The sequence below is a fragment of the Mchenga conophoros genome, linkage group LG3, assembly GCF_057382185.1.
Source record: "Mchenga conophoros isolate Kocher_MC1m ecotype Shallow Benthic linkage group LG3, M_conophoros_male_GT1.1, whole genome shotgun sequence".
Lineage (NCBI taxonomy): Eukaryota > Metazoa > Chordata > Actinopteri > Cichliformes > Cichlidae > Mchenga > Mchenga conophoros.
This window is the reverse complement of record NC_140528.1, coordinates 49,820,516-49,840,809: the sequence shown is the minus strand read 5'-3', so window position 1 is coordinate 49,840,809 and position 20,294 is coordinate 49,820,516. Positions and strand designations below refer to the sequence as shown.

The window sequence follows — 20,294 nt, the reverse complement described above, 5'->3', positions numbered from 1 at the left end:
CTATCAGTCTTGCAAAGTGGGATCACTGTTAATGGCCTTGTGAACGTCGCTGTTGACAGATCATTTCTTCTGCCTCTAAGTTTTTTATACTTTTCAGATATGTGCCAACATCTGAAGAAGAGCTTTGAATGGCCTTCATGAATAATTATAACTTGATTTATAGAGAACCCAGAGTTACAAAGTGCTTCATAGTTCAAATTAAAGCCTCACATTGAAGATTAATGTGTTAAGAACATAGACAGTCACATGATCAGTCACATGATCAGTCACCAACAGACACCAAATGAGTTTTCAGCAGTGCTGTTAAACAAATCAGTGAAATGAGAGTGAGTGTGATGAAGAGCTGAAGAAGAAACAGACAGCAGACAGTGATGACGAACTGTTGCTCATTTATTTGATTTCGTCATCATGTTCACAGAATACTGACGTTATTCAAGAACATGGAACAACAACAGTAAACTCTGTGGGTCATTTTAATTTCTATGACACAAAACACTCAAGTTTTTAAACAGTTCATTTGGTTCAACTGTTTGAAAACATCATCAAATGCAAACAGGAAACGACACATGACGACAATAAATAAATAACTTATATAAAACAATTAAATTAATTAATAGGACGGGGTATTAGTCGTAAAAACAAGAAAACACACAAATTGTAACAAAATGTCAAGAAGAGGCTTGAAAATCCAAGAATCCAAGAAACTCTTTCAGTTCAGTATTTAAATGTTTTTATTCTCGTGATGAAGTTTAAGCTTGTTTCATCACACAAACACTGACTTTGACTTAAAGGCAGCAAAAGCAGCAATAAACACATTTGTGTTTAAACATTTCACACCTGTAAACTGAGGACGGTCACAAATCAGACTATAAGGTTACAGTCTGAACATCGAATCCCAACCAGCAGGAAGTTTCACAGTAAATGTAATAAATTAGTTGTAGCTTTAAAAATCTAGAGTATAAATCAGCTTTTTTTCTGTTTATAAAGTGCAGCAGTTACTTAAAGTGTTCAGCTTCCGTTTCTCTGAGACATTAAAGTTAACAGACAACTAACAAACAAGGTTTGCATAAAACACGAGTGCTTAATGTGAGCTCCATGAATCCTGTTCCTGGTACTTCAAACTCTACTGGTGATTTTCCAAAACAGTTTTAATTTTCATTTTAATTTGTCCATCAGAGACACTTTGAGGTCTCACTAAAAGATTTAAGTGCACCTTAACCAGTGAGGTAAAGACTAAATAACTTAGATTAAACACGCTGACAGTGAGGCAGAGGAGTGTTTCTTCTCCAGGCTGAACTTCACAGTTTTGTACTGAAGGAGGAAATCCATCAGTTTCACTGCTTGATGTTTCCAAGCAGATCCTCCAGAGTCTGACAGCAGCAACTCTGACTGAAGACGTCTGTAAGAAATATTTCCTGTTTAGATCCTCTGATCTTCCACTCTGGCTTTTCTTGTACGTCACTTTCTTTATGTGAAAATGAGCTCGATAAATAAACCGGACGAGGCCCCAATCTGACTGAAGATCCAGCACAGATAAATCTCTGCTGCTCTCAGCTCCATTAACACCGACACTCCTTTGAGCAAGGCAGCTAGACTGGTAGTGGTTCTGTTTCTGTCTCATCATCCTCTGGATGCTTCTGTTGAAAGAAGGAGAATAATGAGTCAGTCTGACGGTACAAGAAGCAACAACATGTTTGTGTTTGTTTCTTTGTTTCTTTCTTACTTACAGTTCGATTCTGATGATGGCAGCAAAAATATACAATAAGACCAGCAACAGCTACAGCCGATATAAAAGCGATGAGAAGAACCACAGCGACGCTGGATCGACCTGCTGATGTAGAAAAGACAAGAAGGTCACCACAAATGCACAAAACCCCAAACAGGGATGATGCAGAGAAGAGTTGGACTGTGTTCTCACCATTTGTTGGAGTCGTGTCCTGAGGATCTGGAGTTTGCAGCGGCGTCTCTGTCGTTGAGGTTTTAGCAAAGTTTGAATCTAAAAGACAAAACAGTCAAAATCTGTTATTAAAATTAGGCTGAAAGTTTGTATTGGGGACAAAACAACTTTGAGTTTGGAACCACAAACATCAACAAAACAAATCTTCTCACCGACTACAAGTTCAACAACAGCAGCTTTCACTCTGCTCCGCAGCTTGGGGATGAAACATCTGTATCTGCCGTTGTCTTCCTCCGACACGTTCAGGATCTTCAGTGAAATGTTCCCGTGTTTCATGTCGTCCATGAACAGCTCCGTCCTCCTGAAGTACGAGGCCATCTTCATGTCGGGAACCTCCTTCCTGTCCCTGTACAGGTGAACGTACTCCACTCGGCTCAGCCGGTCCGACGGGTTGGGCTTCAGGTCGGGTTTGGACCACTCCACCGTCAGACCCTGGACATCGAACGTGGGCTCCAGGTGACACGGCAGGATGACATCATCACCAGGAGCAGCGATGATTGGAAGATTTGAACCAATCACCAGAACCTTACCTGGAAACAGATGGAAAATTAAACCTCCTGAACTCCTACAGAACATCCACAGACCCCTGTCGAGTTACACACCAAAGACCTGGAGATCATGAACAGCCCCACTGGCCTCTGTGCTGTTATGTAAGTCTTTCTTAATATACGCAACAAAATTTCAGACATGTGCTGTTTGTTGTTCTGTTACAGGCTAACTGACCCTTGTGTGTACAGTCTGTGGTCCTGAATTTCTAACATTTTATTTCAAAAACAATATTAAAAATAGGGATTAAGAATAACCCAATCATTTATAATACAATAAGGGTCTGGGGGGAAATGTGTAAAAGGTTGGGTAGAGAAGATTGCACTTCATTCTTGACTCCTTTACTGAGAAGCAAAGATTTTGTTCCAGGAATGTCTCGCAGTATGTTCGATAAGTGGCAGAAAAAGGGATTAAGGGTAATTGGTGATTTGTATCAAAACATCACACTGATGAACTTTGAGCAATTGCAGTCAAATTTTAATATTCCTAGAGACCAGTTTTTTGGCTTTCTCCAGGTTCGTAACTTCGTTCATTCTAGAATTCCACAGTCTTCAGAAATAGTTAAATATGATGTTATTGAGACATTTCTTATTAAGCGAAAAGACAGAACTCATTTTATCTCAGCCTTTAACTCTCTCCTATCTACTCTCAGTAGCAACAGATTGAGCGCTATTCATAAATGGGAGAGAGATCTTAATAATCAATATAACGAAGAGGAGTGGAAAGGAGCCATTAACATGAGTAGTTCCACTTTTACTTGCAACCGCTTGCGAGAAACCCAATACAAAAAAAAAAAAAAAAATCATACATCGCCTTTATATAGCTCCTAATGTCTTGCATAAGATTGCACCTCATATTTCCCATCTTTGTAGTAAATGTCAAAAAGAAACTGGCACTTTTTTTCATTACTTTTGGGAATGTAAATTAATCAAAAGATTTTGGAGCTTCATATCTCAAGAACTAAGTAATATTTTTAACAACCTGATTCAAAGGGACCCCGGGTATTTTCTTCTTGGCCTATCCTCAAAAGAAGTAACATTGAATTACTTGCAGCGCAAATTATGTGACAAACTATTGCTGGTAGCTAGGAAATGTATTCTCATTAATTGGGTTAAGGATAAACCTCCCTCTGTGACTTTGTGGTACAGAGAATTATTTAAAGTTATTCCTCACGAAAGAACTGCTGCTATTTTAGGAGGAAATGAGGGTCTCTTTCTCAATGTTTGGTCCCCTTTGCTTTCTTATTTGCCAAATGATTTGTCCCAACTGCTGAGGGGGGGTGGTTGCGATTAAGATGTTCTCAGTTAAATAGGAAGTAAGCGTAAAGGACAACAATTCACTCTTGGAGTTTATCTTTTTCTCTTTCTAAATCTGTGGCTAATTGAGTGAAAATGTTATTTTTTCCTCTCTCCTCTTTACCCCATATGTGAATTTGTACAGGTATATAATGACTTTAATATATTCCCTTTGGGGATTTTTTCTTTTCTTTCTTTTTTGTCTGCTTTGTTATGTTTTATGCTTTTCTTGATAATGAATAAAAACTGTTTAAAGTGAACATTTTATTTCACTATAATAAAACTTTATCAAGCAATAACGTGTTTATTAAAGTTTAACAATACAAACTGATTGATCAGCCTGATGCTCATCCAAGTTCTAAGAAACAACACAAGTATTTATTCATAATAATAGTTCGTGTGACTCATCCTCAGTAAGTTTTACTGTATCAAGCTGATTTAAGTCAACCATCACACAGTCTGCTGTTTTCACTGATTCATGTTTCCCTTCTAATTATTTACTTGTTAAGACTGACTGTTTAACCTCGCTGCGAGTTCAGATTTAATAACCAACTAATTTCATTTATTAAAAAATTTTAAACTACAAATCCAGAGTAAACTACAAAACACGCACAGACACCTGATTGGACGAACGAGCCACGTCGGCAGTCAGATGTAATTCCTGATGGGGTCATGATTGTCAAGCTAATGTGTTTTTATAGAAAAGACATTAGCTTGTGGAAACACATGTAGTCAGCAGCAGCATGTGCGGACTGAATCTGCATCACTCCGGATCAATAAACAGGGTTTTAGTTTCGGCTCACCGGACGTTGTGTTTTGTAACTCTGCTCTTTCTCTCCTCTGACAAACACACGGCTCTCATAAACCTGACATGCCCACAGACTGCTCGGTGAATCATCGCCATTCTGTCCGTTATAAACAAACCTCACACTGTCAGGCAGGTTCTGACTATCTTCTTGTTTTAAGCTTCTTCCGGTTTTAAAGTAACTCACTGACAGCTGTCACACTGTTAGTGACGGACAACACAGCACAGCTGATAACAGTCATTTCAGCTTATTCACATCCGCCAGTATGTGATTAAAATTCACTGTAATCTGCACTAACACGCAGCTAGAAGCTGGACACGTCGGCTTACCGTGTACAGGAGTCCAGACGGACAAAGCCGAGCACAGGAGAAAAGTCCGGAGTGAGAAAAAGGAAGAGTCCTTAAAGTAGAAGTTGTTCAGAGACATGATCGATGATTAAAAGTTCCGTTTTCTGACTGAAGCGAGTTTTTTTTTTGGGGGGGGAAATCTGTAGTCTGGCAGTCCCTGCCTGCTTCGCTCTGAATGAGTGAATGAGCCGTGAGGATCTCCCTTTTTAGATAACAGTCTCCGCCTCCTGCAATCTGGGTGGGGTTAACTGAGCCCTGGAGTGTTATGAAGTCCCATGACGTGACGACGTTAACGGAAATCTCAATGTGACGTTTGCGTGCCGGTCGCGCTTTAACGCATCACAAAAATTACTCTGTATTTGGATCATTTCTATAGAAACTCCGAGTCTCAGTTTGTAACTAGTCTGCTCCGTCTCACTTTCTGTTCAGTTTGAAGCCTCAGACATTATAATGTGTCTCACTGAGCAAAAATAAAAACAAGCCGACCTGTCAGGTGAAGTAAGCGAGTCTGAACTTTCATAATAGAAAAACAAAAACGTGTCGTGTCATTAATGACTCAGCAGTATGTAGCACAGCATCCACAGACTAACTTGGATATATGACTGTTTTAATCAATCCAATAATCTGTTAGATACAGAAGGTGAGTTTGATCATTTCTCTGTGAGATCAAAGCTGCAGCAAAGATTCAACACTGTTTACAATGTTGTGATGATGTAACATCCTCCACCTGCCAGTATAAATGCTCAGACATGTCAGTGCAGAGAACAATGGAAGCTCTGCTGGTTAAACTGGTGCTGGCAGCACTGCACTGCTCCTTATATGCTATTAGTCAATACAGATATTGTATTTGTATACACCATGTACAGCTTTCACATCACTGCTAATAACAACCATAATCAGAGTCATAATAATATATGTATTTATTAATAACATACCAAAGAGGAGTAATAATATATAAATTATGAATTAACCACGTTTTAAATACCTTATTTATGCTTAATAGTGTGGCATTAATATAAAGTGCTACCATTATGTTTAATATATCTAAAATAAAATCAGGACTCATACTTTGAGTTTCTCTGACATTAATTAAATGGATGAATTCTCAATAACAACATTGATTAGCTCCACAGAAGCTCCAACAACACGAACATCCTGTTTCTGCAGCTGTTTGTGCTTCACTGGAAGCAGATGATGTATTAATGGCAGCAAAGTTTGAGGGGAATAAACTCTCACTCTCACTTCTTCTTACAGCACACGTGTTTCCCACAGACTGCATGTAGCAACCACTACTTTTGGCCACTGCCTCTACTGGGAACTAATCTCACCGCAGGCGGCCTGGACAATCCAAGACTATTAGAGTGAAATAAACCTCAGTGGGTTTTTACTGTAACACATGCACTGGTTTACCTAAATCTTGTCTCTGACATTTGCGCTCTATGCAACACTAAATGATAATAATTAAAAGAAATACAACTAGACTGAAACCAAGAAAAATGAAACGTTTTTAAGCAATAAAAACTAAGTTGAAATAAGAAAATTTGCTCTGGAAATAAAAAACTTATTCAGAGAAAACTTTGTTTTATTAACTTTTCGCTGGAGCAGAGCTGACAGCGCTGCGTCAGCTGGACTGTAAATCCCGCTTAAGACAACACGTGACATCAGTTTGTATAAAATAGGTAAACGTGCTTCATCTCTCATCACTTCAGCAGCTTTTTCTAACAGGAACTTCTCTGATTTAAAACCAACAGACGTGATTTACAGGAGGAAGCGGTGGATGTTGTTGGTTTATTGGTGGAAGTTTGACAAAAAGCCTCATAACTTCTGATGAAACTGTGACTCTTACAAGTATGACATGTACAGTATGAACGCTCTGTAAAATGATTTAAAATATTATGTCTCATTTGACCTCTGACCTCTTCTTCAAGGTCAGACTGATCTGAAGGTCCCTTCAGTATTTAATGTTGAATAATGTTACATTTTTAGATCACTTTAAGAAATTCTGTCATTAAAAAAAGTGCAGTTTTGGCTCCTCTTTGATCACATGTGACAATCTGAGCTCAGGCCAACTGCTCACTTACTGAGATCAGCAGTCAGATTATGAAGTATGAATATTTATAGATGTTATGTTTTTATGAATCTCCTGATACTCTGGTTCATGTTTTAAAGGAAAAAAAAGAACACAAAACAAAAATGGCAGCTCAGGTGGATCACATGAGCTCTGCTCTGATTTCAGTCTTACTGCCACTCAAAGTGTTTCTAACCACAAGTCAGATTTTTATCTCCATGCTGCACTTTAATCTGAGCACTTCAAGCACTTTAGTTTCCTCACATCCAGTTTAGAATAACTGATGAACCTAATAAGGACGTCTTCAAAGAGGCAGACCTCTGAACCTAGAAGAACCTTAACTGTACACTGCCAAGAAACTGATGGCATGCAGATTTGAGGAGCCAAGGATCAAACCACCAACTTCGTGTGCGTGTGTGCGTGTGCGTGTGTGTGTGTGTGTGTGTGTGTGTATTTTACAACAACAGTTGTCAGGCACTTTATTGTAAAGCATCGACCCAGAAAAACAGTTCAGTCTGAAACTGGTCATGAACTCATGATCTCAGGTCAGGCGATAACTCTCAGTGGATCTGTCACTGGGAGTGTCAGTCATTCCACACGACCTCTCACACGCTTTTATAAACATCTTTTACATAACATCTGATGTCATCAGAGGGATTCCCTCCTGCTTCACTACGCAGGGAGAACCATGTAAACAAACACAGGAAACACTTTTATGATGGGTGTTGGTTGTTGGGTGCCACATCCACCAACCAACACCTGGTCGAGATCTGTGACCCAGATTCATTATTTGCTTTGTTTCCAGCAGCAGTTTTATGATTCTTTATGACTTTTTACTGAAACACACTTATGTGGATTTACACAGATGAGAACATTAAGAAGATAAAAACTCACTCAGATACTCACAGTTTGTCTTTTAAAGCTCAGCAGAGAAGATTCAGATTCACACATTTTGTGCCATTTAAGTGGAGCCTTTAAATGTTATCTGAGTCTAAATATAACACAGCAGGTTTATTACTAGAGAGTTCAGGAGTCATGAAAAACTGTGTTGCGCTGGGAGACACTCTATTGTGACGTAGTTTCTGACACATTATGAGTTATTTATAACTCTGTTATTTGTGGTTCATTCCTTTTCGTCACCAAAAGGAATGAAGAGGGAACTCCTTCCTTGTTTACCAAACAAAGTAAACGCTGAATGAACAACGACAGAGTTCATTCCTCTGGTCTTAGATCTGTGCTCTCTTCCGGTCGATTTTTTCCTCGCTACCTTCATATTTTTTCTTTTTAAACCTTAAGTGTCAAAAGAATCCTGTTCACTTATTTTCAGCAGTGTGTTTACTTTATTACTGGAACAGTTTTCTGGATTTACATCTTTGAATCCAGCTGTTGTGTGAACACATGAAAATTTGCAGATAAAGTGAACACAGCTGGAAACTGTGAGGAAACAGAACAATAATACAACTAACTATAACTACACTGTAACACATATTTTAATCATGAATGGCTCCTAAACATGTTAGCAATGAATAAGTTGATCATAAAATTATTTAGGTCAGGTGATAACTGTGAAATTGTCACTGGGAGTGGGACTGATACAGCCTCAGTGTGTTAATGATAAAGGTGAGAGGTCATCTTGTTTCGTCAGGTTGAAGGACGCCTCTCCTGCTGCAGCCAAGCAGTGAGAGGTTTAGGTGCAAACACTGATGGATTAGTTATTACTGACCCACAGTTGTTTTAGATTTAGCAGCTTAAATCAAGCTGATGTTGAACAAATGAAATGTTCCAAGCTGAAGTGAAAGTATTAGAAAATACTAAAGAAAAATAAAAACTGCAGAGAGAGAGAGAGAGAAGCAGTTCAGTCTGAAACTGGTCATACACTCATGACCTATCGCCTGACCTGTCCCTGGCTGTGTCAGTCATTCCACATGACCTCTCACACGCTTTCATAAACATCTCTCATGTCTGATGTCATCAGAGGGATTCCCTCAGAGGGAGAGTCATGTAAACAAACACTGGTAACACTTTTATGATGAGTGTTGCTGGTCGACACAAACACGAGCTTAAAGTCAAAAAGTCAAACACCACTTGTGTGAAGAGTGATCTATACTGGTTACAGTGGTTAAAATACTGATCGTGGCCCCTCACATAAAGAGGAATCTTCCACAGCTCCCGGAGTAAATCAGCTGGGTCGGTACAGAGGTAACAAAGAACCAGCACCACACACGGGCAGGGGATCACTCTGGCCCGGCCGCGTGGAAACAAATATAAACAACAGTCCACAAATAAACTAAATAAAACAAGGCAAAGTGAAAGAAAATGAGACCAATAAAAATAAAACCAACTGGGAGAAGACAGCAGGGTCCAAAACCAGCGGCTGCTACAGAAGTTTCTATAGTTCAATTAGGCTGGAACACAAACTGCTGAGGAGAGGTTTATAGCAGCAGACAGAGCCTGAAAAACGCATTTAGCACTTAACCTCCTCTGGTTAGCAGTCAGGATGCTTACCTCAGGACTGAAGTCGCTATACTGAATCTGCTTAAATACAGCAACTACCTCTCTCCACGACAGCTGGAGTCAAAAAGGAATAAGGCGGCCACGCTGGGGCCACAAATGTGTCACTATACAAATGTCCCAAAGAAGAAAGAATCGCAGGACAAACGTGCAGCCTACCTGTGGCTGTGGCGTAGCCCGACCAAGACCACCCGGTTTATCCTGATGATATATCCGCTCGCAATGCTGCTTGCAGGAGCAAGGGAGGAATGAACGGGAGGAAACCTGCGAGGCAGTGCAGGCGCCACGCTGCAATTAGTGTACACGTGACAGAGAGCGAGAGCAATAGGGCGAGTGAGTAGCCCATCTGGCGACACTGAGCTCTCACAGCATAAACACTGTAAACTCACTCAGTCATTTCCTTATTTCCTTGATGACATCATCATTGTTTATAAATAGGAGTGACCTGGTTATGTAACGGGAGTTTCAGGGCGGTGTTTGCATGCTTTCATACTTTCACTCTCACTATCACAGGAAGACAGTCTCAGTCTCATAAATGACTTTATTTGGATTGTTATTGGCACAGACACTGACTCTCTAACCCTGCTGTTATCTCAGAGGGCGGTGCTATCCTACCCTGGATCACCACCAAGTCATTGGTTCAGGTATGTGGACGACACCTGGGTGACAATCAAATCTCATATTTAAAACCATCATCCTCTGGAGCATAAACTGGGTGTCTTGAAGACGCTACAACACAGAGCAAACAGCATCCCCACGGATGAGGTGCCCTCAACCTTATAAGGTGTTTACAAGAAACCTGCAGTCAGCTGAGACTGAAGAAGTCACGTGGATCAGTGACGAAACGTTTCTCCCACTGAAAACATTCAGATGAACAAAATAAACTTTTAGGGATCGTCTCGCTTTTCTTCGAGACTCAAACAAACATATTGTTGTAATTTTTCGCACTGATAACAAAAGAGAGACAGAAAGTTTGATCACATCCTGATTCTGCTTCAGGTGAAACGAGGCTGAGCTGCTCGCTCCGTGTCTGAAGGATTTTAGCGTCTCTGACTAAAATCTGCAGGGTCATGGTTTCACCCACTCACCTCCTCCACCCGCAGCGTGTCACATGTCAGTATTGTGTGCAGAGAAAAAAGAAAGCTCTGCTCATTAAAATGATTTTTATACATTTACAATAAAAACCAGGGCTCGTTCCTCTGTGTTTCTGTGCCGTGAATCAAACACACGATGTCCCCACTACAACAACACAGAGTAACGACCGAACTTCTGCGACCGTCAGAACAAGCTGCAAACACGCGCTCGAGTAATCGCAGATGACCATAACATTACTGCAGACACATTAAGGTCACGTGTAACAAAACTATTTGCAATCCGTGTATTTTAACGTAATTTACTGACCTTTTCTTTGGACGCTTTGACGCGGAGATCCATTTTCTCAAAGAGCAACCAGGAAGTAAACAGCTCTGGTGACACATACGTCACTCTCATGTGACACATAAATCTCCCCGTATTATAATATTAAAGTATTTACTGAAAAATGCTTTAAAAATCACTCAGGAACATTTTAAAATTTCATACATAAAACTATTGTTTACTGTTACTTGTGTGGGTTTAAATGAGTTAAACACAAAGTGTAAAGACATAAATATTGATGACTACACTCAAAAAAATCTGTTGTTGGATGAACACAATTTAATCATGGCACCCTTTTTGCACACAATTTAACCAAGTACAATAAACCCTTTTCGATCATGTCAAACCAACACATTTAGCATTTGGTGGTTTAATGTAATCAGATTACGTTGGATCAACATACTATACTTACATTGATTTGAAGTGATTTATTTAAGTATGTAGAGTGAAATTTGTTTTAATTCATTCTACACAATTTAAAAAGTTTAGGAAAACAGAATTAAATCTTGTTGTTTCAACAACTACTTTGTTAATCAAGGCAATGATTTCACTCATTTCAACCAAATTATTTCAATTAGATTTGTTTACATTTGTTACACATTTAGAAACCCACTACTTTACAAAAAAAGTCACAATCAGATTATGATAACATTATCTTTATTAACTGGATTTAGTGGACAATATAAAAGCTTACCATTTTTGTACACCTGCAAGCATTATGCCACTTCAAAAGGTAAAATGTTAGAATACTTATTTACATAGGTAATATGTTGGAACCAAAGCTTCCACAACTAAAAACAGATGCAAAATTTGCTCAATATATCGACTGCATTTTAAAAAATTAAACTAAAAGATAAAAATACATCTCCCACTTGGCAAGTTAAAACATGTGACAAAATCGAATTGTGTGAATTTGGAAAAATAAAATAAAATAATTAGAAATAATTTGGGGGCAATACAACAACAACAAAAAATTCCATAGGTGATGAAAATCTATATTTGTTTGGTGTATCTCATTGAAATAATTATTAGTTTGACCAATTTTTATATTTCTGTATTTATTTTTTTAATTTTGGTTGCAGTCCTCCACAGCTAGCAATATAGTTTTGCTGTGTTTTAAAACATGCTAGCAAGCAAAATGGAAACAATAATACAGTGAACTTAACAGGTGGCAGTGGTCTTAAACTTTACAGGACCTTGATACATAAACACAACATAGTACTTCTGTCAGTACTTCTGATCCATTTTGAGCCATCTATATAAGGACAAACAAAAATCATCTGCAGTGCTGTATAAAAGGTGAATTGCCCAACAGAGAGAATCCAAAAACTTAAAAAAATGTTTTAAATGAAAGAAAAAAAATATAAACAACTCAAATATTAACATTATATATTGGAAATCACCATTGCACCAATGAACCATTCAAGACCTATCAGTCATTTTCAAGTGCTCTCACCCCATAAGCTTGTTTTTCAGAAACTGTACCTTTGAAGACAGCTTTTGTCCATCAAGATTTAAAAGTATCTTCTGGAGGACTTCAAAGGTGCATTTAAGTTCTGGTGGGTAGCTCAGGTTCAAACGGTATATGAGTCCAAACAACAGAGCACATGCTTGTGCAATGTTACCCAAATCAGTGTTAGCCTCCACACCCTCAATCACGACACCAACGTCCTCTGGGTCATCTTCAGGTTCAGCACCCTCCTTCTGGATGACGTACACCCCCATCACAGTTTGCTCCATGCAGCTTTTTGCCTCGCTGTCCGTATCCTACATGAAAAAGTATAAGACAACAAAGTAAAATTTAAGAGATTGTTTAAACAACTGTTTCTATGCTGTTCATAAAATCCAAGTAGTCAAAGTAATAAACAGAAAATTACACCACTAAAGTAGTTGTTAGTAATTACTCCAATACATAAATTATAAAATACACCTCTCATGTCAAAAGAGGTGGCATAATTGACCTCTCACCGGGCCATTGTCCAATTACACATTATAGCAACCGTTACTGTGTCTGACAAACATTAACCTCAAGCAAGATGGAGAAGCGGTGTGCCCACCGATACGCCGAGAGATTGTGTCTGGAGGAGTTGTGTTCTTTCCATTCACAAAGTCAAAAACAACGTGAATGGATTAAACAGTGTGTATGGCCCCATTCCCAGGTAAATGTACCGAACATTATGAAGCATGTCTGCTCGCACATTCGGGTACCCATTGGTGCGCAGAGGAAACCATTTGTTTGTCGGACGTAGCAAGAGTAACTTAGGGGGACAGGACTCGAGAAAAGGCTAACTCAGCTGCTAAAATAAAACAGGTATAGAAGTGTTAGTACTAAACAGCTCAAAGTTCATAGACATTTCTATTTACAAATACTGATGACCATAACAATGAAAAAACAACAGGACTTGTTTTAATCCAAGTACAGATTCAAAAGCAATATAGTCTTGATGCATGTTAAATGCATTGTATGTTTGTGTATCAAGTTTAAGTAGGCATAAATTTCTTTCCTTCCAATACCAAATTCCAGAAATTCTTTATTGCAACGCTTAATACTGTTTGGTATTCAAGACACCCTTTCCCCAATACCAGGTGTCTTGTTGCTAATCTCAAAATTTTAATTTTAATGATTTGCATTTGAGGCAACGTCACAATTTGTATGAGAATGTTACAGACAACATGCTGTCACAATGGCTCACCAAGTACTCCTTTATTAACTTCTCATAGTCTTCGTTTAGGTGGATGCACAAAGACTTCAAGATGCATGCTCGTCTGGTATGGATGTTGTCATGCTGGAGAGGAGGAGGAGATAATATGAGCCAAAACCAGTCTGTTTTTCTTAAAGCTAGGGTAATCAGTTAACTTGCATAATTATTCTTTAGGTTAGAACCTGGCATGTACCACTTGTTAAGCCGAAACAAAATTGACAACTTCATCTCCAAATAAAAGTTATTTTTGCTGCCTATGACAAAGTCTACTCAATCCTAATACAAACCTTGGAGATGGCAAGCATGAGACCTCTTATTTTCTTTCCACGTGTCCCTCCTTTGGTCAGAAAGATTTCCATTAAGCGTGGCGCGTATTGGTCAAGCTCGGCAAAGAAAGTAGATAGCAGAGGCTAGGGCTGCTCGATTATGGCAAAAATGATAATCACGATTATTTTCACTGAAATTGAGATCACGATTATTTGACGACATTTATTTAACCCTTTAAGACCTACTATAGAACCAAGTCCACCAGAGCTTATATTATTTTTTTTACATGCTGTAGTGCCATTTGTGGGAGCATTTCAAGTTGCTATACAACTGTTATAGCCCATATTTTACTAATATGTATGCATTAAGTCCATAGTAACTACATTAATTGCAAAAAAGTGCAATAAACTACAAAAAAAATTGAAAATCGCTTTTGTTTTGTTTACATATATTTCTACTTGGAGAAATTTAAGAGGTTTATCCCTCAAAACTTTAAATACAATAAAGTTGCAAAAAATAGTTTACAACAACAGGAAATTTATTTTGAGTGTCTTCATAGTTTTATTTTGGAGATACAGCAATTTTTATATATTGCAGGAAAAACAAAAAACAATCCTATGATGCAAATTTGCAAAGAAAACAGCAGGTGCATCATTTCACTGTGGGAAGTGTTACGAACAGCTGATAGGAACGGCAAAGCGTGTTTCTGGAATATTATGTTTTTGTTCCTGCAAGCGCTTTTTATGCAATTTTTGCAAAGCTATATGTGGAAGGAAACCGTGACCGAGGACAAGCTGATGGCATCAGATGTAAGTACAACTCCTCCGGTTTCATATGCAAAACAAATTATTGTGCTAGCTTACACGGTTCAGGTTCTACAGGGATTTAAAAATAGTTACGCAAAACGGAGCGTGCTGCTCTGACCGGCTTTAAAGGGTTAACAATGACTTTAAAACAATAATATAAAATAGTGTGCAACACCACTGAAGTTTTTTTTTAAACTCTCTTTTCAACCAACGGCAGTCACTCTCCAAATAACTTCTGCTTAGCTTTCCGAGCTTCCCTCGGGTCCTCTTAATCAGCGGTCTCCAACCTTTTTTGCGCCACGGACGGTTTATGCCCGACAATATTTTCACGGACCGGCCTTTAAGGTGGCTAATAATCGGCTCAGTCATTTTTAATGATCGTTGAAAGCCCAGATCGTAATCGTGATTAAAATTCGATTAATTGAGCAGCCCTAGCAGAGGCTTTGTGGTGATTCGCAGAAACTCCTTCTCAATCTGCAATAGAGAACAAATACATTGATTAAAAACGCAACTGTATATTTCACTCACTTCACATCTAAGCTGACTAAAGCTGCTTTTAGAAGACCATGCAGACATCAGTGCTGTCTGTGTAGGACATGAATCAGTCTGTGTCAGATACTGAATTTGAAATTTCCACTAAAGTCACAAGTAAGAGGCAAGTGGAACCAAGATCTAGGCCATTTGCTTTTTGAAGTTTGCAAAGACTGCTAAATTGCACCAAGTTCACTCTTTGCAACACAGTATGCTGTTCTAAACAGATTTTTCAGGTTTATTTTTAGTATATTATTTGCAATTGGTGTTTGTTCTGGGAAAGATATTGCAGACTGAGCAATAATCCATTTCTAATGGGGGCCTTTCTTAAAATGACTGGTCCCAGTAACAAAGGCGCTTGTCGACTCAGAAATCGAGGGAAAACCAACAACACACCCGGCAGAACATTATGTTATTTACACGGGTGCACATAAGTGGTCCGCATGTGCGCATTCGCTGTCAAAATAAAAGACGTGCAACAGATAAGAAGTTGCAACGCACGTTTGCATCCATATAAAAGGCACTGTTTTTGTCCGCTAGAGTGGGATTTTCACGGCACATTCTGCACCACATCTGTGTGTTCATCATTTGTTTGAAGCCAGCTCACCTCCTGCAACCACTTTTGCGAGAATACGCGCTTCTTTTGTGGTTCGGACTCCTTCTGACATTTCTTTGGAGGTGGAGGAAAACCAAAGTAATTGCTTAAAGGAGCTTCTTCGACATATTTAAGAGTTCTAAACAAATATGTCCTCCTCCAGAAAATCTTATGTATGCAAACACGCGTTGCAACTTCTTATCTTGTGCGCGTTTTTTATTTTGACAGCAAATACGCACTTGCGGACCACTTATGTGCAGCCCCGGTTATATAGCTCGTCATGTTGCAGCCACAGAAATTCTTTTGTCCATGAAACCATAAAGCTGCACTTTCTTTTTGCCTTATAGTCTGATTTGTCATAACTTTTCCGTTTTGTGGTAAGCTTTTCTTTGGCTGTCACTTCTTCACCCTGACCTGTCTTATTTGGCTAAGCAGAACTACAATTAATATCCTGCTGCTTTTACACACGCACTCACATAACACTCAGCGATTGTCTGCGCGATCAACCTCTCACATGTTTAAGCTGCGGGAGATTTCACTTGTCATGTTTGCATAGTAAGCTAACGATTGATAAGACGATGTCAGAGGAATTGGTGCACAAATTATCATCACTCACAGATCAGTGCTGTCGCTCTCTATACACAGGTCGCGCGATTGCAAAGTGAAAGCAAAAAACAAGCGCAAATTCAAACGCGATTTCAATATGTCACATATTGACAGTGGCTCACCGATGCCAATGACATAATTACCCAGCTACATTTCCGAAAGAATGCAGAAGCATTGACATATATTTTTCCTTCTTATGACAGCCCGACGGGCAGGGCAGAGATAGATTTTGGTAGCCCGACTGGAAAAATCGCTAGCCCTGGGACGTCGGGCTAGCCATTTTGCGAGCCCTGTACAGTGTTTCAATAATTGTACCTACTACTCTCCCTGATGGAACAACGCTTGCACTGCCACATACAAGTCACTGAAAGAAAAAAAGAAAAGCAGTTTTAAGGATAGTTTTATTGGCACCTTTTTTTCACTTTGATTAAATCATAAAACTATCATAAAAAATATATGATGGTAAAAGGCTTACCATGTATTAAAGAGGAGGCACAAACAATCAGAAAAAGGGGTCAGCTTTCTTTGTGGTGTTACTATGGTAAAGAAAACAGAAAAAATTATTTTATAAAAATTCCACAGTGGATTTTTTTTTACTTTGTTGCAAATGTATAAAAAAAATACAAATACATATAAATACCTCTTGCAATATAAAATTCACAGATAAATATCCAATCTGTTGCCAAATGTAATAGCAGTGTTTCACACTATGCAATAAAGATGCTGGTAGTTGCGGTAAAGGTCCGACAGGCAATTTTCATAACTATCCGCCATTGCCTTTTCCTCTGACCTTGTGTTTATGCTCTTTTTCCCATGCACTAGCATCAAGTCAATTCGAAGGATGCAGCCCCTGAATTTGGACACAGCTAATATTTAGCAAATCGCGCATGCTAGTTTAACTTGCATTACTGTGAGAGGCCGAATGCTTAAAATAAAAGGAGAGAGAAAGAAAGAAAGAAGAAAAAATGCAAATGATAATAAAAAAAGTGAACAAAGACCATGTCTTGCAATAACCGTCATTTAAAACCAAAGTGAATGCTAACAGAGCTAGGTAGAAGTTCAATGAGACAACCATACTAGCTTTAGCTAACTTCATTTACTTTGAAAGTGAATTACAAACGTGTTAAATATTGAATTAAACATATCAATAACCGCTAAAAACACTATAAGACTAACTGCAAAAACGGGTAAAAAAAAAAAAAAAGAAAAACAATGAAGTGGAAATGCTAATAATAGTATAAATATACCCAGAGCGGATTATAAATCAGGTATTAGACGGTACCGATTGGCACTGTCTAATACCAGATTTTCACTGTATTTGCTCCACTCCCGCTGTCTAATGACAACTTACACATTTGGAATTAAAAACATTGTTAAACAATTAATGGACAAAACAACTTCGTTTGACTAAGATATTTTGAGTTATTTATTACTTACCTGTATTGTGGAAGATTCCGCAGAGGGAAATGGCAGTCCACTGAACACATAACTTCTCCGCGTTCCCGCCTCTTCACTTTTGGGAAGTTTGAGCATGCGCACTAGGCATCGGTTTTAGAGTTGTTGATTTAAAATAATTACATTTAATTGAACTGAAGAATGCAAATCTAGTTCATTAAACTTTTTGTTATTTTATGTTAAACCAACAACTGATAATGATTTAAAAACCTAAACTCAATATGTTCATGTTAAATAGACAAATGTCTATTGAATTAATCAAACAACTGCCTTAGTTGACTTTTTTGAGTGTACTGTCGTATAGCCGAGAGAGAGAGAGCGCCCCTGGTTTCAAGAGGGAAAGTAAAAGAGGCAGAAATGTTCGGCTTTGACTCCGGTCTGCTCTCTTTTTCTACTTTAAACCGAAAATGTCGTTTAAAACCACAACAACACACTGAGGATCTCTCTGCGCGGGTTAGGTCGGGCCCTCATTGGCTATTTCTAAAACACCTGTTAAAACTCTTTTTTTTCTTTAGCTTTATTTATTTGTTTGTTATTAATATTGTTGTTGTTGTTATCGAATGACTGTGCGGTTTTTGAGGGATTTGTGTACCACTTGTGTTTTTATTGATAGTGTAGTATAATAAGTTGTGTTGTTTGGAGTTTGCAGAGCTTCACTGTGTCACAGAACAGCATTATCAAGATGGCCTGGCCTGTATTTATATAGCGCCTTACTAGTCCCTAAGGACCCCAAAGCGCTTTACATATCCAGTCATCCACCCATTCACACACACATTCACACACTGGTGATGGCAAGCTACATTGTAGCCACAGCCACCCTGGGGCGCACTGACAGAGGCGAGGCTGCCGGACACTGGCGCCACCGGGCCCTCTGACCACCACCAGTAGGCAACGGGTGAAGTGTCTTGCCCAAGGACACAACGACCGAGACTGTCCAAGCTGGGGCTCGAACCGGCAACCTTCCGATTACAAGGCCCAAATTTGTCAATAGTGCCACTGCGAGACGGTTTTGAGCCTCACGTTGCCCATCATTAATAAGAGAAGGGGAACAGAAAAGTTCACCAGGAGCAAAGAACCAAGAACAGAAATGCCAAATACTTTTTTTAAAAAGCCCAACATGAAAACCACAGACACACAACTAACACTTTTCTGTGTTTTCTATCACCTGGTTTTACTTCTGCTCCCCCCCCCCCCACACACACAGTCTTCATTACAGTGTTATACACACTTTGAACAGCGGCTGTACTGAGAGCAGAGCTCACTGCAGACAGTCCGGACGTCCCCACAACAAGAAAACTTCTAGAAAATTAAACTAAACCTAAAGCCAAACATAACAAAACGTTTTAAACTTTAAAATTAACTGAAACTATTTTGTAAACTTGAAAAACTCAAATAAAATCAGAAGATTTTCAAGATTCATTTAGTTTCCCTGGTTTCACCCACAATGCTGGATCTAACACCCAGCTCAGAAGACTCAAACTTTAAATAGTTTGCTTTTTTAATGGGCTTTTTTGTCAAATTTTAGGCTAAAAGAATGAAACTTAGAGAATGTTTTCTCCTGTTAAAAGTCTACAAAGGTAAACGTGAATAAAAAGGAGAAATGGAACAAGATCCTGATCATCCCCTGAAGCAGCGCCCTCTGCTGTTACGGGTCGTAAGTGCTGGAAGTGAAAGTCAGGCTGGGATTTTTTTGCAGCTTGAGCTGTGGGCTGTTTTGAGACGCAGAGCTAAAAATCAAAAGTGGGGAATGTGGGGGTCTTCCCACCTGGGTTGAAACCAAATGAGTGGAGAAAGGGGCATGTAGACCAGAGGGGAGGGAATCCCCCTCATTCCCAAAATGTGATGCTATCACATGACTGAATGTGACTGTCCCAGATCACTCAGGCTGACCTAATGTGCCCCCACGTGGGCGATCGTGACTCAAGAGTTGGCAGGTCATCTTGTAATCGGAAGGTTGCCGGTTCGAGCCTCGCCTCTCAGTCTCGGTCTTTGTGTCCTTGGGCAAGACACTTCACCCATTGCCTACTCCAGAGGGCCCGGTGGTGCCAGTGTCCGGCAGCCTCGCCTCTGTCAGTGCGCCCGAGGGTGGCTGTGGCTACAATGTTGCCATCATCAGTGTGTGAATGTGTGGATGACTGAATGTGTAAAGCGCTTTGGGGTCCTTAGGGACCAAGTAAAGCGCTATACAAACACAGGTCTCTGCTTTTGTGAGCACATGATATGACAGTGAATGTGCCATAATAAGACCTGCAGGTCTGAAGCTAATAATTAACTTAATTATCATAGAAATAAAATGTACTCGCTGAAACATACATGTAGGTCATGTGTTGTTTGTGATCTTTCATGAATATTCACACGTTTGTTTTATTCAAAGTGTTTACAATCT

The 20,294-nt window shown here is 39.2% G+C and overlaps 2 protein-coding genes and 1 long non-coding RNA gene across 4 annotated transcripts; all 3 read right to left on the bottom strand.

Moving 5' to 3' along the window:
- Window positions 1-319: 319 nt before the first annotated feature.
- Window positions 320-5,488, bottom strand: LOC146579209 (myelin-oligodendrocyte glycoprotein-like). Of its 2 annotated transcripts, none has more exons than XM_085261997.1 (5): window positions 4,934-5,488; window positions 2,110-2,487; window positions 1,919-1,996; window positions 1,728-1,828; window positions 320-1,637 (listed from the first exon to the last, which is right to left on the bottom strand). In XM_085261997.1, exons 1-5 carry the CDS (start codon window positions 5,028-5,030, stop codon window positions 1,590-1,592), a joined length of 702 nt encoding a protein of 233 aa, XP_085118123.1. In that variant the 5' UTR covers window positions 5,031-5,488; the 3' UTR covers window positions 320-1,589. The 2 variants fall into 2 exon arrangements, with proteins under 2 accessions (XP_085118123.1, XP_085118114.1); XM_085261988.1 differs by having other exon boundaries at window positions 355-1,637; window positions 1,728-1,831; window positions 4,934-5,475.
- Window positions 5,489-11,586: 6,098 nt separating this feature from the next.
- Window positions 11,587-14,164, bottom strand: LOC146579208 (uncharacterized). Its single transcript, XM_085262212.1, has 3 exons — window positions 13,936-14,164; window positions 13,640-13,732; window positions 11,587-12,713 (listed from the first exon to the last, which is right to left on the bottom strand). The coding sequence occupies exons 1-3, from the start codon at window positions 14,005-14,007 to the stop codon at window positions 12,399-12,401; spliced, it is 480 nt and encodes a 159-aa protein (XP_085118338.1). The 5' UTR covers window positions 14,008-14,164; the 3' UTR covers window positions 11,587-12,398.
- Window positions 14,165-15,777: 1,613 nt separating this feature from the next.
- On the bottom strand, window positions 15,778-18,194 carry LOC146579207 (uncharacterized). The gene is made up of 3 exons (XR_014890413.1): window positions 17,891-18,194; window positions 16,929-16,989; window positions 15,778-16,817 (listed from the first exon to the last, which is right to left on the bottom strand). It is a non-coding gene; the product is annotated as an uncharacterized LOC146579207 (long non-coding RNA).
- Window positions 18,195-20,294: the final 2,100 nt, after the last annotated feature.

Excerpts from the sequence above, each read along its gene's own strand:
- LOC146579209 (XM_085261988.1), bottom strand. The coding sequence starts at position 5,030 with ATGTCTCTGAACAACTTCTACTTTAAGGACTCTTCCTTTTTCTCACTC. Across the intron at positions 2,488-4,933 it reads CGTCTGGACTCCTGTACACG|GTAAGGTTCTGGTGATTGGT; the intron begins GTAAGCCGACGT and ends ATCTGTTTCCAG. Across the intron at positions 1,832-1,918 it reads GGACACGACTCCAACAAATG|CAGGTCGATCCAGCGTCGCT; the intron begins GTGAGAACACAG and ends TTTCTACATCAG.
- LOC146579208 (XM_085262212.1), bottom strand. The coding sequence starts at position 14,007 with ATGGAAATCTTTCTGACCAAAGGAGGGACACGTGGAAAGAAAATAAGA. Across the intron at positions 13,733-13,935 it reads TCATGCTTGCCATCTCCAAG|CATGACAACATCCATACCAG; the intron begins GTTTGTATTAGG and ends CCTCCTCTCCAG. Across the intron at positions 12,714-13,639 it reads AGTTAATAAAGGAGTACTTG|GATACGGACAGCGAGGCAAA; the intron begins GTGAGCCATTGT and ends TTTTTCATGTAG.